Raw genomic sequence first — 18,194 nt, forward strand, 5'->3', positions numbered from 1 at the left:
TCCCCCCCCCCGTGACAAGACACTACCCATGTCGATCCTGCACGGTACGTGCTTTTATTGAGACTACCAAGGAAATCAAATTTTCCAATACGTTTAAATGGGTGCAGAAAAAACACACCAACTGTAACACTAGCAACTGCAGATACACCCTAACATGCCCCTGTAATCTACAATGCATTGGTATGACAACCAGAACGGTAAAAACCTTTGTTATGGAACACGGCAGCAACATTTGTTGTCACAGATTCAATACCAAGATGTGTACACACTCTGAACAGAAGGGACATAAACCTGACAGCCTACGATGGAAAGTAATTTAGGAACACCCAGTGATGAGCAAAAATGCCTTCTTTGGGAGAGAGCAAAATTGGATCTTTCAACTCTCCACTGATAAACAGGCACTGAAGGAGGACATCCCTTGGAGTGAACTGAACAAATTGAACTTTCCGATTCTCCCCTACGACCACTCCCAAGTGTGTATCTCCATACAGCTTCCGCTTCAACTTGATACTTCCATCTATATATTTACATAGATAACCATGTTTTTCACATATATGAACCAAACTACCTCATGGCATCCTGACCCACTGATCTCCTGCTATGTAGGACCTGTGCAGGGATTTAAGGGGGGCGTTATAATTACAATACCTTGTAACCAGGTCCCTTTACCTTTGGAATTTGGGTAACTAGCTATGGTCACATATACACATTCGTCATGAATTCAAGTGAATCTGCTCCATCTGTTACCTGGTTATTTGCCACCCCAGCGGTAGTAGTAACACCATGACGAGGGTGATACCTACACTAGGCGAACATATATATATTTTTTTAATCTGCCACCACACATTGCAATATGGCGCCCCTGTTTCCATGAGACTAGGAACCGTGGCAACCTACGGTGTCCGTATGTTCACCAACGTTACATATTTTGTAACGTCCCCTCAATGCTTGATAGGTTAAAACCTTTTTACATGACGCCTCTACTAGCAAATTACATTTATATCATTACCACAAGGGGGCTACCTCTGAGGTAAAAAGCGGTTATCGTATGCTATTGATACTTGCTGGATCAGTCACTATATTTTCTAATACAGCACCCACACTTTGACTAAGTCTAGCAATCAATGCAGCTGGTGAGCCACCCAGATGGCAGAGTTAAAGTTTACTCAATGCCATGGGGTTTGACACGCCGCCCCGCCTGCCTAAGGCCTTAGATGTGCACCTTCCTGTCACTAATTTGTCTTTGCACTGCGTCTGTCACATACGTTTTAACTAATTGCATGATCAGAACCTTATTGCATGCTAAATGTATAGAGGATTTTTATTGATGTGTACCATTGTGTTTTCTAGGTCGTTATTACCATAAGGTAACTCACTGTTAGGTTGTGAGTGTTTGGTGTACCCTTAATACTAATGAGGACGCTAACCATTTATGGTCCTCATGAATTGCCAATTAATTTCTGTTGTGACATACTAGGCAAGAAACATGTTAACCTCTACTCTTTAGCCACTGCTGAACATTACATCGGTGGTGTGCTAACTCAATTTGTTACCTGGACAAGTGGACTTACTGCTAAAAATTAATTTTGAGTACCACTTAGTTCTTTTTTAAACTTCCCTCACACTTCCTTCATACACTCTACACTCATCTGCACTATTAGGCCCTACACTCACACCTCAATTTACGGCTTTGGGAACTAAAATATCTCAGACAATGAGCTCCTCATAGGGTGTCCGTCAGGCACTGCAGTGCTGGCTTGACTTGAAGCATGCCCTATGATGAAGCATGACACCTTTAAAGAGATGGAATTGTGTATACTTGTTGATCTCGTAAGATCTCTAAATCAGTAACATTGAATTGAATGTATAAATGCTCTGGATTTATCAAAACACAACCCATTGATATAATTGAATAAGTAACCGTCATGAAAGAAGGGCTCAGAGACTGCGTTAAACTTGCCAACATCGTGTTTGTTTGATTTTATGGGACATTTACCTGCATTGTAGGTTTTTATGGCATTTGTTGACACTTATAACCCTAGATCTGAACACTGAATAATGTGAGGTGTAAGGAATGATTCAAGTTTGTGTACAAGCCGGTGTGGGTGTATTTTCTGTGTTTAAAAATTAATCAAAACCAAAGGGGGTGATGGACGGAGTGTTGAACATTGCTAACACTCCCCTCCAGTCAACTGATCTGGTTTTGCTTTGTTCGCCCTAAGTTGGTAGGGTATGCCCAGACGTGGGTCCCTTGCTCACTTTGCCACTGGATTCGAGCTAGCCTGGCTAATGACGGCTGTTTAGCCAGAAACGGGTCCCAGGATGCTTGTTTCCGGTCCAGGGAAGACCTGGCTTGGCAGTTCGTGCTGGACTGTTCCCATGAGGCACAGGGTCAGACTGATTTGCATATGGCCATGTCTGAACTCGAGTGGCGGAGTGAGATAAAAAATGATGATGGATTAAACCCAGATCAGTTGACTGCGGGTGAGTGCTTGCAATGTTCAACCCTCCATCCATCTTGCTTGTTCGCCCTAAGTTGGCAGGGTATGCTCAGACGTGGGTCCCTTGCTCACTCTCCCACTGGATTCCAGCTAGCCTGGCTGATGACAGCTGATTAGCCAGAAACCGGTCCCATGATGCTTGTTTCCGGTCCAGGGAAGACATGGCTTGGCAGTTTGGGCTGGACTGTTCCCATGAGGCACAGGGTCAGACTGATTTGCATATGGCCATGTCTGAACTGGGGTGGTGTGGAGTGCAAAAAAAGATGGATTCAGGCCCAGATCTCTGTACTGGGGTGAATGTATGACATTGTTCTGCATTCTGTCCATCAACTGTGGTTTTTGCATTTGTCACCCCGAGTGGGATGGGTATGCTCAGACGTGAGTCCCATGCTCTCCACACCACTGGATTCAAGCAAGCCGGGCTGAAGACGGCTGGAATGCCAGAAACCGGTCCTCGGACGCTTGTTTCCGGTCCAGGGAAAGCATGCCTTGGCAGTTCGGGCTGGACAGTTCCGATGAGGCACAGGGTCAGACTGATTTGCATATGGCCATGTCTGAACTGGGGTGGCGGAGTGAGCTAAAGAATGATGATGGATTAAACCCAGATCAGTTGACTGCGGGTGAGTGCTTGCAATGTTCAACGCTCCATCCATCTTGCTTTGTTCGCCCTAAGTTGGCAGGGTATGCCAGACGTGGGTCCCTTGCTCACTTTGCCACTGGATTCTAGCTAGCCTGGCTGATGACAGCTGATTTGCCAGAAACCAGTCCCATGATGCTTGTTTCCGGTCAAGGGAAGACATGGCTCAGCAGTTCGGGCTGGACTGTTCCCATGAGGCACAGGGTCAGACTGATTTGCATATGGCCATGTCTGAACTGGGGTGGCAGAGTGAGCTATAGAATGATGATGGATTAAACCCAGATCAGTTGACTGGGGTGAGTGCTTACAATGTTCAACACTCCCGCCATCATCCCCTTTGGTTTTGCTTTGTTAAAAATTAATCCCAATAGAAGGCATATTTACTTGTAGTTTATCATGAAAAGATAGATAATCCTACTTTTCCATCATTAGTTTTACTCTGTCCCTAAAATTATAAACAGGAAGTGAAATGTAAATAAGGGTCGGGAGGAATCTGTAACATTTCTTCAGCGGCACATTCATCGATTCATTGTACAGTTTTCAAGGGAAAGTTCATGTTTAAACTCTATATCACACCCTGCTTTGCAAGCAAATTGGAGTTTCATAGCTTGAGTTTGACTGTAGGTAAACAATTGATATGTCATGCACAAAATTGCTAGCTTTGCATTGGGGCAGCCATCTTATGCTGTACCTGGAGCTTCTCTACTATAGTCCTGCGTCATAAAAGAAAAGCAGCCGCAGTGGGATAGGGCTGACACCGACCATTTTTGGTCGGAAGGGGATAGGAGGAAGGCTGAGTCTCCTTTCAACTTATGATCTTCTAACGCTAAAGAGTTCCCTCAATAGGTCTAAGATGTTGCAAATTACATATTTAATTCTTTAGAATGCTAAAGTTCCAGAGTGACCAAGACACACAATCGTGGAAAATTTAGGACACTGAACGTAGGGGTAAAGTTATACTATTTTTCATTTTCTATAAATAGTGGTTCAGCTGCACCTAGGTAATTTGTGTGCTTTCGGTCTTCTCTTTGGGTGATTGAAATCGAACAAGTAGCATGAAAATGTTAATGCCAGATTCTCTACAATATCCTTCATTAATGTTATTGTACATCTCTCTGTCAGACTTGTAAAGTGCCCATCTTTGGCTGAGGTCCACCTAATATAAATACTTTAATAAACATGCTATCCTTTTGTCATAACTGCCAAGGTTTCAGATTGATTGTGTGACATTTTCATAGTTTGAGTGTACTTATGAGTGACATTCAATGACTGTGTGACACTTTCTCGCTACCAAAATCATGCACTGAAGTCCATGGAAACAAAAAATATCCAAAATTGCACCCATTTGAGCAAGAGAAACTCTAAGGAACTCTATAGCAGATGCTTTTAAACCTATTCTTTCTAAATGCACAGCTCTCCCGACACCCTTACCTCAGCGCCAGGTGCTGCTGAACCACAAGTAGCAAAGGGACCTGTGTGACAAAAGATATCTACACAAAATATAGTTATTTAATATGCTGGTAGACTTTTTTTGCAGCAGGCATATTAACACTCTACGCTACTTTATGATGAGAATCAAAACTGCCAGCAGACAAAACTCTAACCTCTCTCCCATGGCAATATTAATCACCAGCCTTACCTTTGACTCACCAAGCCTCACATTGCTGAGAAAATAAAACCTGCTGCGTTCTACTGCCACTGTGGAGCAAAGATATTAGCCCTTTGCGCTAGTCCATCATGGCGAACTAAACTGAGTTTAGTGAGACAAAACCCCGATCTTAGATGGCCCTGTATTTACAGCACAGACAACTTTTAATTCTGCAGGATACAGAAACACAGTTGAGAAGTTTCTTTGTTGTCATGATGGAACACCTGGAACAACCTTTTTTTGAAATTCCTCAAGTACATTTGGTGATCCTCACTTCCACAGTGGGGACACCAGAAGTTACGCCAAGGCACATAGTCCCGGTTTGCTCCAAGCGCACTCTGATTCAGCACAGTCTGATCAGTACCATGCACCGGATTGTAGGCATGTCCCTAAAGAGCCACGCACATAATGAATACAAATCTATTATACTGTTCTGGGGGTTCATTTTTATTGGTTGAGCGTAAGCCTGAAATTCTAAGAAGTTTTAGAGCATAGCTGGACGCGTAGAAAAACCGAAGCATATATTTTATTTTAAGACTTGTTTAAGAGGGTGTTTTCTGTTGAGTGAAGCATGCTGCTGTTTTAAATTAATGCTGTGGGCAAGGCGCAAAATATGTGCGAAAATGCATTGTAATATGGTGATGAAGACAGCCACATTAAAATGCGTTAGTCTAACGCCTGATGCATGGTGCTTGGCAGGGCGACTTTGTTAAATTTGGTTTGATTGAATGAACCCACCATCCAGAAGCCATTTAAACAAAGCAGGTTATAAGCCAAAATACAGCTTTTCACTGTAGTCACACTTTAGCGTTCTGCTTGTTGTGATTGTGGATGAATAGTTCTCTTCACTGAAACTGGTTTGCTTGAGCACTGGTAGATGCATAGTTAACAGTAACGGAAGTTTCATAAGATTTCTCTCCTCAGATTATTTTCCACATGTTTGTGTATTGTATTATATCTCTAAGTTTCTTTATACCCATAGAGACCAAAGCATCTTCCGAAGGCGACACGGACGTCATTGACGAATGGGAGATTAAGACTATCACAAGTGCCTTGAAAACGTACCTGAGGTAAGAAGGAAAAATAGTTAAACACTACTTCTTTGAAGACCTTTCATACATTGTTGCATGTTTAAATCGATTACCAATCTCGCTAATAACAAGGAATTACCCTATTTGTCCGGAACAGTTTAGTGGTTTTTGAATCTAAAAGCAGATCTTGGACAATAAAACCATATCTTTGTTCGCTGTTCCAATTGGGATTTTAATGGAAATGAGACAAGTGTATATTGTTTAAGGTGTTATGGGAAGATACCTGAAGCTTTAAAGACTGTTCAAGTATGACAGTAATGGGAATTTGTGCTATTTCTTTTCTGGTTTGCTTGATCTTCATATCAGTATCTGGAGCCAAGTTACATCTCAGGTGCACAAGTCTGCATCCCCATCAGTTGAGCTTAGTGCAGTTTCGTATTTTGAGTCCATGTGCAGGGTCAAAAAAAATATGTAGACCCCATTTCAGTGGAATAAAATGTACAGAGGCAGTTCTCGAACCACTACCCCGCCTTTTGCTACAAGTGGACATGCTTGCCTGTAACAGAGTACGGGTCCCCCTGCAGTTGAAGGTGCATTCTGTGACTGAACCCCTCGTGGGGAGTGCCTAGGGTATCCCATGGATCCACTCTGTTACCTCCCAAGCAGCTTCCTTGGGTGGTGCTCTACTTGCGAAGTGGCACATGCTCAATCCTCCTCCCTTGAGTCTTTTTGAATCATCACACCTGTGCATTGGAAATTACAGAAGAGGCTGTTCCCCACAGTGAATACCCTTAGAAAGGTTGCAGAATTGGCCGGTCCAGCCATACATCTGGAAACAAATTCGCTCCTTTGGTATTTGTTTTAACAATTCGTTTTTGTATGGTTGAACTTAAGAAATTAAGATTACATTGGCAACAGCAATCCAAAGGCAATCTGTTTGGATTGCTGCGTCTTCTGCTAGTTTATTTTTTATTGCTTACTGGTCCTTGTTCTTTTTCGGGTGCTTCAAACTAACAGTTACTAAGAAAGCACACGGTCTTATTATCAAATTTCCCACAAGCATTCAGATCTTTCGTCCAGACCTTTTCTGACCTGGTGATCCATCACCCAGTCCTGATTTCTGGAGGCTATGCATGTAATTTGCTCCAGAGTCATGATTGTATCCCATTTTAGATACTAAAAAAATCATTATTTGAATGCATGTGCACATGTATGCCTGCAGTGATCCATCTGCTAGACGGATATTTTTTTTACCACATTGATTTTGAGGAATAAATGATAGTTCATTTTAATTCTTTTTCTTACTTGCAAAATGTCTTTAGATTTGTGTTCTTTCAATCATCAATGTCGTTTTTGTAATAGATGCTCGCTGCCGTAGCTTCTTTCATTTAAATTTCTCCAGGTGGTACCGTAGATTTTGTCCTGAGTGAGACCTTAACCAGAAATTTTTGGCCGACATTCCACGTTAATGATGTCTGGTATGAACCATTGACATCACAGACAGAGCCATATGACTTTACTGCAAATGATGTGTCTCCCCTAGAATGTTGCCGACGTTAGTTTCTTATTTTCATCCTTTCATCGATGAGGGATCCAGAACTGCTGATGTTTTTCTCTGTTTCTGTTGAAAGTTGTTGATTCATTTGTAACATTTTGGGAGTGCTTACGATATCTAAGCAAACCTCTTGACACCATTTCTCCGTGTTCCCTCGTGCATTGTAAAGGAATTTGAGAGAGGGGTGCTAAGTTTACAGTTTTCTACTAGAGAAATAAGCCTAGATCTCAATCTGGACGTAGATCTCAACTGCTACCATGCCAGGGCTCATTTTACAACGTGGAAACAGAAGAAGGAGCATTGAAGATCACCTTCCCTTAATGGTAAAAAGAGGAAGAGGTGCAAGGAGGTGAATTCTTTGTTCTCTGAACTAGTGTGTGTACTGACGACCCTTTCTAGATATTCCTTCCCTAAATCCAGCTCATCTGTTGAGCAAATTTAATTATTTAAATACACTGTGCTGGAGAAATTTGGTAAGACCAGTGTCTGTTTTTGGCAAGAAGTGAGAGACTTCCCTAGCTATGGTTTAGCAGAGTGAGGTGCATGGTAGAGCTTTAGGCCTTTCACTTCTTTGTAAAAGAGTCCATCAACAATATCAATACTTCTGATCGATACTTCTAACGGCAGAGTCCTCACCTTAAAATATCCCCAGGCACCACTATGGATCCATGGGATTCAAACAGCAGTGCTCCCTCGCATCCGAAGGTGGCGCAATGCAGCTTTGGATTGACTTGGTCCACCCTTGAAGTGGATTTAGAGCTGCATATAAGCACCAGCCCTGCAAAAATGGACAGTTCCTATGTTTCCACACCTTTGTAAATTGATCTAGAGGTCGCTCTTTGCTTTTTCCTCCTCAGCTAATGAATTATTTCTTACAAAACTTTTTTTTACTATTGTGCAAGGGAATTATGTCCTCTCCTAAAACTGCAGAGCTTAAGCCTTGTCGGGTCTTTCACAAGCAACTATCTGTGACTGATCCCCACGAGGCATGCTTTCAGTATTTGAGTTTGATGCTCAATTCCAATTCCTGCGAGGAGTGTGCTGTTATGAATCTGAAGGCGCTCTGGGAATGCGAAATGAAGCTTTGTCCCAAACACTGAAAAGTCTTTAAAGACCTACTTCCGCTCAGTCGAGGGCTCAGACCCATTGCTGCTCTCAAAGCTGCTCCTGCAACAGGTCCTCTTCATAGTCCAAGCCTTCCAGTAAGTTCAAACCGAAGTACAATAAAGCGAAGTGAGATTTGTCCAGTCCTGCCATTCTCATCCTCAGAAATTGCAAGAGAGCCAGAGTGCCTCACAATCTCGGTCCCGCACCACCACCCCCGCCTCGTTCTGCACCTTACAGTCCCCCGCCCAAGAAGACGATTCCTCAACTGATCATTGACGAACTTCCGGTTTCCGGTGCATCAGTGACGAGGCAACAGATTGAGGCCTTTAGATTTGAAAGTTGTGAATTTTCAGCACTCCTCTGGTTCCCTCTGGCTTGCCTTCGGGCCGAAGGATCTGCGAAGGCCTCCAGTTGGGTTACTACTGGCAGGTCTAGCCTCATTGGCATCTTTGTCTCCTGAACCCAACTTGAGTTCTGCTCTGACTTCAGAATGGTCTTTCAATCTGGCACAAAAATCCACATTGGCCCCTTTGGCAACAATGCCAACACCAGTGGTGCTGGAGGATGACCCCATTCTTGTAGTCCTAACCAAAAATTCATCTAGACACCAACTAGGCCAAGTCCAAAAGCCGAACCAACACACCTGGCCCCTGTCCAATCTGATTTAGACAGAACAATGTCTTTGCCTCTGAGCAGCACCCAAACACTCCAACAACTTTTCATTTCAAACTATTATCTGAGCAACCACGCTTTGAAGATGACATTGAAGGTGAGGGGGATTATTTGCCACAATACTTTCATTATCACAATTTATTCATGGACTTTCAGGATGCCAGTGGGTTGGACACTTCCCCGGACACTTGCTTGTGCTCTCCCACTTGACCATTAACAGAAGAGTGCCTCATATGCCGTAGTAATGAGACTGGTAGCCGAGGTGTTGGATTTACATTTGCTAACTAAGGAAGTCAAAACTAATGTATTGACCAAGGTTTTGCCACCTGGACAAACTTCACCCAAACCCTTGCTTCCATTTAATTAAGCCCGGACTGGTACTTTTATGGGCACTTGGTCCAAATCTTGATCCTGTCACCAATGAAAAGGCAGTCTGTCAGGTGCCACAGGGAGTTTCCAGGCGACCCAGACTTTTTGCTGCAGGATCTTACCCAGAGAGTTTGCTGATTCAGGCTTTCGCTTGTAGGCTAAAATGTAATTTCCTCTTGACTCCCCCAGACCAAGAGTTGAAGAAAATTGAGGCATTAAGGAAGCAGAGGTTTTCTTCAATCAGCCAGCGCCAGCTGTTTGGTGAGATATACCCTTGCTTAATGGACATGGTTGGTGAGATCTTTCTGATAGTCCCAAAGAATTGTAGGTAAGCCTGACTCAAACCCTCTAGGATGCTCAGGGTGCTGCAAAATATAGCATCCAGTCCGGGCAGGACACTACTGAGTGCTCTACAGGCCAGTTGGCACCAGCGTGCTGCTTTGGAGGCACACATGGAATGAGGTTCACAAGCTTCTCAGGAGATGTGCAAGCCTCTTTAATTGCCATGCTTTAGAATGGATCCCGCCTGGTTTGCAAGTAGTCGGACTCCGCATTTAAAGGTGTTAAAGAATGCCCGGTCAAAGCAAGTTCCTTGGGACTTTCTGCTCCTGGGAGGCAGTATCCTCAACAGTTTTGCCCCTTTCATGGCTACTTCAGAAGGTTTGCACACCTGCACCGCCAAGGCCACTGCCCATATAACAGGTGCCCCAGTCCTCTTGAGGGCAGGAACCTAGCAGGCAATGCCCAGGCCATCAGTGATAGCACACTTTCCAGTCCCCACCTTCCCTTGTGGCATCAGCTTCCAAGCAGCTTTTGTTTGTAGTAGCGCCCAGGCACCCTGTGGCAGGATATGTCCTCAGAGGGTGGGAAAAGATAACATCCAAGAATTGGATCCTTTAGTTTGTTCAACAAGGCTTTGTTGTGCTATTCCTTTTAGTCAGCAGCACTTCACACCCACATCAGAGCATCTTTCAGAGTAACACTGGTCTATCTTGCTCCAAAAAGTGCAGGCTCTTAGGAGCCATACAGAGGGTCCCGGCCTGGGAAATCGGGATTAACTGTTACTCCCTCTATTTCCACTCATCAAGGACGGATGGAGGTCTTCATCATTTTAGATCACCAGCTTCTGAATGACTTCTTATGCCAAGACAATTTCAAGATGCTCACGTGAACCCAGGTTTTGCCTGCTCTGAATCCAGGCATCTCAATAGTGGTTTTAGACCTACAGGATGCCTAAATTCAGGCAGTAGTGCCACAGACACAACTTGCCATTCAAGGTGGGGCAGGAGCGTTTTCAGTTTGTCCTGCTCTGGCCTCACCTGTGCCCACCTGGTGTTTATGAAGATGATGGCGGTGGTCGAAGCACATTTTCAGAGGTTGAGGGCTCTAGTCTTCCCCTACCTCGATTCCTTGCTGTTTAAAGGTGGGTTTGCCAAAGTCAGTCCTAGACCTCCTCCATATGACGGATAACATCCTGACCTTGTTTGGGTTCACTATCAAACAGCTGAAGCCGCACCTGACTCTTTCAAAGACGCTCCCTTTTATTGGCGCCACTCTGGATACAATGCTGCTTTGGGCATTCCCTCCACTGCAATGAGTCCGGGACATTTAGGCTATGATCCCAATGTTTCAGCTTCCTTGTTGAGTGCTCTGGGGTTTCTGGGCCTCTTGGCATCCTGCTAGTCGATAATGCCAGGTGTGAAATGTGGGCTCTGCAGTAGAATTAAAATCTCTGTAGGCCTAGTACCAGGTGAACCTGTCAGATTCCATCCAGGTCTCGGAGGAGACCCCAAAAGACCAAGTGGTGGCTCCACTGCAGTTGGTCCAGTGGCAGACCCCTCTCCCTACCCTACCCAGAGTGAATGGTGGGGACAGATGAGTCATTGCTGGCATGGGGAGATCTGGGAGAGGTGGAGATCAGAGGACTCCGGTCTCCATTGGTAGCTTGTCACCACATAAACTAGTAGGAGCTGCAGGACATTTGCCAAGCGGTGAAAGCCTTCCTATCATCCATAACAGAGAGACTGGTTCAGGTTTATACAGACAACACCACCACTATGTGGTACTGCCACAAGCAGGACTGGGTGGGGTCCTGTTCCAAGAGACGCTTCGTCTCTGGAGCTGGCAGGAAAGTTATGGAATTTCCCTGGTCATGAACCTCCTGGTGGGGTCCTTGCATGCCAAGATGGATGAATTTGGTTGACTGTGCCTGGTGGCTTATGAATGGCACTTACACCAAGAGGTGGCTCAGGGCATCTTCAGGAAGTGGGGAGAACCCTGATTAGATATTTTCACACCGCAGAGAAAGCACAATGTCAAAGCTTTTGAGTAGTGAAGTTCCCAAGAAATCCCCCCCCTCTCCCCCCCCCCCCCCCCCCCCCCCCCCAAGGCTCATTCTAGATATTGGAGCATGGGTCTCCTGTACGCCTCTCCTCTGCTCATGCCCTGAATCCTGAAGATCAGGAATGACCAGATCCAAGTAATCATAGTGGCTCTGGAGTTGGCCAGTAGAATGTGGTACCCGAAACATCTGGGAATGTCTGTATGTTCACGGATCAGTTACCTCTTTGGGAGGATCTTCTGTTGCAGCAGCAGGGCAAGGTGGATGGAGATTAAGCAGGGACAGTTAACTGTTTTCAATCTTCTTCCCAAGATTATGGATGTCATTCTTGCTGCCAGGCTTTCCTCTATAAAGTCTGTTTATCCTGGGTGCTGGGATCTGTTTGTAGCCTGGTGTGGCACCTGCAATACTGAACCATTACAGGCCAAACTGTTAGAGTTCTTATCTTTTGTACTCCTGTCCCTGTAAGGACTTGTAGTGGGCACCATTAAGGGTAGCTTATTAGCCAGTTGGGCCTTTTCTACACATATGTCCATGTTCAAATCACTTGTGATTAGGTTTCTAAAAGATGTGCCTTATTTGTCCCCACCCGCCCCCCAAATCCATGGCGATTCCACAATGGGATCACAATTTGGTCCTCAAGTTCCTCATGTGCACGCCATTTAAACCCATGTACAGCTTTCAGCTATGTCTCCTAAAACTGAAAACTCTTTCTGGGCATGGTGACTTTGGCTTGTTGCATGAGTGAACTTCAAGAGCTCTACGCTACCTCACACCACTTTTCTCCTAGATAAAGTGGTGCTGTGGACCAAGGTGGCCTTTCTGACTAAAGCGGATATTGCTTTTCTCGTTAGGCAACCCATCACTCTCCCAACATTCTTTTCCCTGCCTCAACCCTTGAAAGAGGAGAAATTTCATCAGCTGGATTCTTAAAAAGCTTTACGCTTATAGGTCAATCACACCAAAGACCATCCGTGTATGAACAGCTATTTGTGGGGTTGTCTTGGGCAAAGAAAGCAGGTCAGGGGAGAAAAGGACTCTGTCAAAGTGGATAGTCCTCTGCAACAAGATCAGCTATAAGCTGTCCAAGCAGCAACCCCCAGAGGGATTGAGGGTCAATTCCACCAGGACTAAGGTTGCTACCACTGTGCTGGCATGCAGAGTGCCTGTCCTTGACATCTGTTAGGCTGCAATGTGGGTGTCATTACACATGTGCACAAAGCGCTACTGCCTTGAATGTCATTTCGGAATGGAAGGGCATTTCACCTACTTGGTCCTGCAGGATTTTTTGTTATGAGAAATTCCACAGACCCACCTTTGTGGGAGGTACTGCTTAAGTATCTCTTCTAAAGATGAGGAATCTGTGGTAGGAAGAATCCATCAGAACAACAAGTTACTTACCTTTGGTAATGGTCTTTCTGGTGGATACTCTATCCAACCACAGATTCTCCACCGCCCTCTCCATCTGTGTAATGGTCTCCTTTCTAATCTAAAAAGGTCCCAAATAGAGATCTGCAAACTGGTACCTCTGATTATGGTTGGGGTGGGTGTCTGGGCACTATGGATAGAATTCAGAAAGAAAAAGATCTCGACTTGGAGGGGTGATTCTTATATGCAGCTCCAGCAATACTTCCAACGCATCGGAGCTCTGCTACTTAAATCTTCCAGAATAGAAAGAGCACTAGCAAAGGAAAGTAACGTGTTTGGGGCTACAGCTACCAGTTTGGAAGGAGTCAGATGCAGCTCTGCTTGGGGTTGGGTCATCTTTATCAGAGGTGCGTTCGTCTCTTTATATATTTAGATGAATGACTCCTGAAAGCAGGTTCATAGGTAGTACCGTTGAAAAACCTGTGCATTATAAATACTGTTTGACAGGCTTGGGCTTTGAACGAGATACAAGAAATGCCTTTTGTATCCTTCTCTCTGTACTCAGTTCTTTTGGGTTACATTTTGGATTCATGTTATGTAGGCCTTTCCAGCAAAGTTTTGGCTATGTAGTACTTTTGTCAATAGACTTCTTGAAAGAACATCTCGGACTGCAAGAGCTATATCAAGGCTGCTCACTCTGGTGGCCTTTGCATTTGCCTAGCCTCGTCAGTGGATGAAACCACGACAGTTGTGTCTGTCTGCGGTGGAATCAGCTTTGCGACCAGTTGAGCGACAAGATCGATGTAGACACTGAATTGATACAGGAATCTTCTGTGTTGGATCTCTCTGGAAACTTTGTTGAAGGGGGGAGTCTTTTCAGACACTGTGGCCTCATTTGACTCTGGTGACCGATGATTAGGTGCAGCGCTTATCTAGGTTTTTGTCTTTCAATGGGTGTGGAGTGTTCAGGACAAACCATTGCACAGCAGTCCTCTAAAGCTGAAGGCGGTGAGATTGGCTTTCAGAGGCTTTTTCTATTCTGTGTTAATGAAAGATTATTGTCGATATCTGTGCAATATTGAACATGCAAGGGCACGTAGGGTGTATTCCCTCCTCTTTGAGGCTGTGGCAATCTTGCAGTAGAATTGTTTTGTCAAGAATTCATGTGGCAGGAAAGAGCAATGTGGCGATCGATTTCCTCAGCAGGACGTTGACAGTCCACCACAAGTGGTAGATTTTCCAGGGAGGTGCAGCTTCTTTTATTATTGAGTCACCTGTATCCCAGTGATAGACATGCTTGCACAGTCTTCCATCAAGATATCTTCTTTATTGGTTCAGATAGTTTATCCTCCAGAATTCAGTTGGGATGCCTTAAAGATAGATTGAGACTATGCCTTTTGTCATTTGCCCTTCTTCCCTTTACTGTCAGTCAGAAAGTTCCATTCCATGAGAGTTGGGCAGGGCAAAATTGGGATCCCAAAGCAGCCTTGGTAAATTTTGTTAGACCAGCCCCCGTACGTTGCATAACAAGCTAGCTCAGTGAGCAGACCTGACCCCTACTAGGGGGATATTCGGAGGGGTCGGGGTTCTTCTCCCAAGAAGATATGGGGAAAACTGTAAAAATAGTGCATTCTGCAACACATTCTTTAACCCCTTCACTGCAGCGGCAATTCCGCCGCAGTGCTAGGGGGGAGGGAGGGCCGCGAGGCGCTCCCGTGCTCGTGATGGAACCGCTTCGCCACGAGCTGCGGGCACGCTGTGCTTGCGACGGAGCAGTTCCGCCACGGCCCGCCCGCTCAATAGAACGCCCAGCACAGGCGCGGAATCCGCGTTGTGCAGGCGCGCCAAGTGGGCCGTGACGGAACCTTTCCGTCACCAGCACAGCGCGACCAAGGCTGGTGACTGAGCGGTTCCGTCACCAGCATGGGAGGTGTTAATGATATATTCAATTGTATTTGCTTTTAAGGCATAGTAAATGATTGACTTTACTGTACGCTAGGATATGAAAATCTTTGTTGGGGCCCTTCAATGATGCCCTCACTGTCGCCCTCCAACAGTGCCCCTCATCTCTCCAAAGCCCCTCTCTCGTGTATTTCATTTTTTTATAGCTCCTCTCATAACAGTGTAGGGTGTCGGAGCACTTTACAGCACACGCACATTGAGACAATGAATAATACGTGTGTAAATCCGTGTATAGAAAATGTTACAATGGACAAAGAGGACTACGAGGTGTAGGAGTCACATGGCATCCATACTAGTAAGCAGTATATTTTAAGGGTGTTTGGTCTTGAGAGGCACAAACTCAGGATTCAAAAAATAACAATGGGTGGCTTTACAAATAACAATTGATTTCTACCCAAACAAACCCTTTTTAGCAAAATTAGGATAACGGAAGACTGAGGAAGAACATATCCTATAATCTTCTAACCTGTACCATGCACCTTGCAAGCAGCTCTTTGATAGCAGTTCATAGCTCATTGTGCTACATTTTGATTGTAACTTAGAACTGCACATTCAGAAGGGGGATCTCTGTGACAAAAGCAGTAACCAACTGAGCTATGTACAGAAAATGCTGTTCTTTGATCTGCGTGCTACAGGTTTTTCGCAGAAGGCACATTAACCCTCTGCACTACTGCTACTAGACAAAGCCTGATCTTTCTACAGCATAAATCCTAATTACCAGCGATATCTTGACACTTTTATTGTTGCTGAAAACTGCTGGATATACAAGGAACTTTGCTTTTAAAACCATAATATATTTCAAAACAGAGGGAGGCTGGAAACTAAAGGGAGTGCTGAGCGGATTATGCTGACCTGCTGAATTAGTTACTACGTGGCTATATTGAGGTACTGCTGCAAAACCTTCCACCCCACTACCAAACCGGCCACCCAGAAACAAAACCGGACCCCACTCTACCAGCCTCCCAGTGAAACGCCCGATGCCCGCTACATCCAGTCCAGCCCTGTGGGATGGGTCTTTCTGCTTGCATCAGAGTGGACTTGTAGACCCTGGAACCCTGACCTGCTTCAGCTCTGTTTTTTTCCTTCTTCTTTGATTTCCTTTTCAGGAAGTTCTTCGGTTCCAGAGAGGGAGATATTCTGCTAAGCAATCTCCAGAATGTAAGCCCAAATGCAGGGAACGTGTGAGTTTGACGTTGAATGTTGTTGTTTGCCTCTTTAGTAATACTATTATTGTTTTACTGAACCAAATTCCCAGAGCAGAATTTTTTCAACAGTACAAAAATTGAACAGCCATGTCGTGTTTGAAGTTTTCTTCCTGTGTCTAGGGCATTGTTTGTTTCCTTGCTTTGGAAGTTATTACCCCAGGTTACACCCTAGGGTGGGAAAATCAACCCGTATCTATGATCTGGCGGCCCAGTGGTGCGCAACCAGGCCATGGATTTCAACAAACATAACAGAAGGCAGCTGAGGCTCAGCTGGCAAAACCCTGTTGTGCTCCCACCTCAAAATTGGTGAAGTGGACCACAATTTTAGGAAGGAACACCGACATATATTGGCAGCCTACGGAACCCTACATGAGCCAAAGTTTACCCCAATTCAGTTTCACGTACGTGAATGGGCTTAGAATTTGGCCTTGGCTCTTCTGCATGGGCATTATTTTATACGCTTAAATATTTACCTTGGGAAGTTGCCTTCTTTCAGGCTATTAAAATGAAGAAAGTTAGCGAGTTGCTGGTTTTATCTCTTACTCTCCGTTTTACAATATATTCTAAGATGAAGGTGTTAAGAGTTTGGCCGCTTTTTTTTTACATAAGGTGACTGCAGTTGGATGGCTCCCAACCTACGCCTGCTGTGATTTTACCCCTCTTTATTCGCCTATGGGGGAGACAGTCTGCATTGCAAAGCCTAGGACCGAGTAGTGCTCTGAGCCATAACATTCATAGGACCCAATATTTAATAACGAATAATACATTGTTGATTGTCTGCCTCCGCACAGCTTTTACAAGCTGACCCTGAAAACCATCCTCCAAGTAGCTTCTCTCTTCGCTGCTGTCTTGAGCTGGCTGGGACTGCAACTTCAACCTTCTTAAAAGGCGCTTAATGCATACTGTTTGCTGGGAAGTACCGTGATCTTCAGTACTTCTGTGCGCTAAGCACTAATATCTTACTATTGAAGAACAGTATCTGTGGGGTTGCAATCATTCCTTATACAATGGCTTCTTGTTGTGTTCCACTGGAAGAACAACTCTCTGACCTTGGATAATGTTCTTTCTGATAGATACAGGCCGTTCTGTTTTGTTATTTTAGGTGAATTTCATAGCGCTGTTGAAGAAATTACCAGCAACAACCGTAAGGATGACAAAAGTTTAACGTTTATTTATTAATAAGCTTAGTTCTGAAAAATGTCGGAAGGTGAGGGAGTGCATTTCTGACGAGGTTGTTCCACTCTTGCCGCAGTAATTGAAAACGTTCTCCGAGAGAGAGACAGAGAGAGAGTGCAGTTTGTGTGTGTGTGTGTAGGATGTAGGGGCTTTTAGAAGGCTCTTTGCAGGCAGTGGAGCACAGATTCACTTGAAGTGCTTATAACTGAAATTTTGCCGACACGGCAAGAGTGCTTCATCATAGACTGCACGGTGTACCACAACCTAAGATTCGAAAAGAATCCTTTCCCTGATTGGTAAGAGATAAGTACACAAGGTCTGAAATCAGTGAGAAGCCAAGCAGTGGTGTTTTTCACCAATTGCAGTCTCTTCAGAAACAGCTGCTTTGGTATTGATTCTTGAGGTGAGGAATCTCAAAGTAGAAATGTCCCTAAGAAAAATCAGCTACTTACCGTCCAGTAATGATATTGCTTTTTTGATACTCTATCTATCTACAGATTCCTCACCGACTCACCCACATCCCTGTGCTCAGGGTAAATCGTGCCTATTTAGAAAGGTTCCACGTTAGTTCTTGCAATGCATTCCTGCCACTTTCTTCAGTCTCTACAGCTCCATAATGTCA

General features: G+C 44.6%; 1 protein-coding gene across 6 annotated transcripts in view; it reads left to right on the forward strand.

Annotated features, from left to right (window-relative positions):
* Positions 1 to 18,194, forward strand: part of ARHGAP26 (Rho GTPase activating protein 26) — a 2,045,367-nt gene that overhangs the window by 1,138,982 nt on the left and 888,191 nt on the right. For all 6 annotated transcript variants that reach the window (XM_086931644.1, XM_086931645.1, XM_086931643.1 and 3 more), the window contains exon 15: positions 5,769 to 5,856. In XM_086931644.1, coding sequence (XP_086787770.1) covers positions 5,769 to 5,856 — 88 coding nt within the window. The remainder of the gene's footprint in view (positions 1 to 5,768; positions 5,857 to 18,194) is intronic.

The sequence above is a fragment of the Lissotriton vulgaris genome, chromosome 7 (genome assembly GCF_964263255.1).
Source record: "Lissotriton vulgaris chromosome 7, aLisVul1.2, whole genome shotgun sequence".
Taxonomy (NCBI): domain Eukaryota; kingdom Metazoa; phylum Chordata; class Amphibia; order Caudata; family Salamandridae; genus Lissotriton; species Lissotriton vulgaris.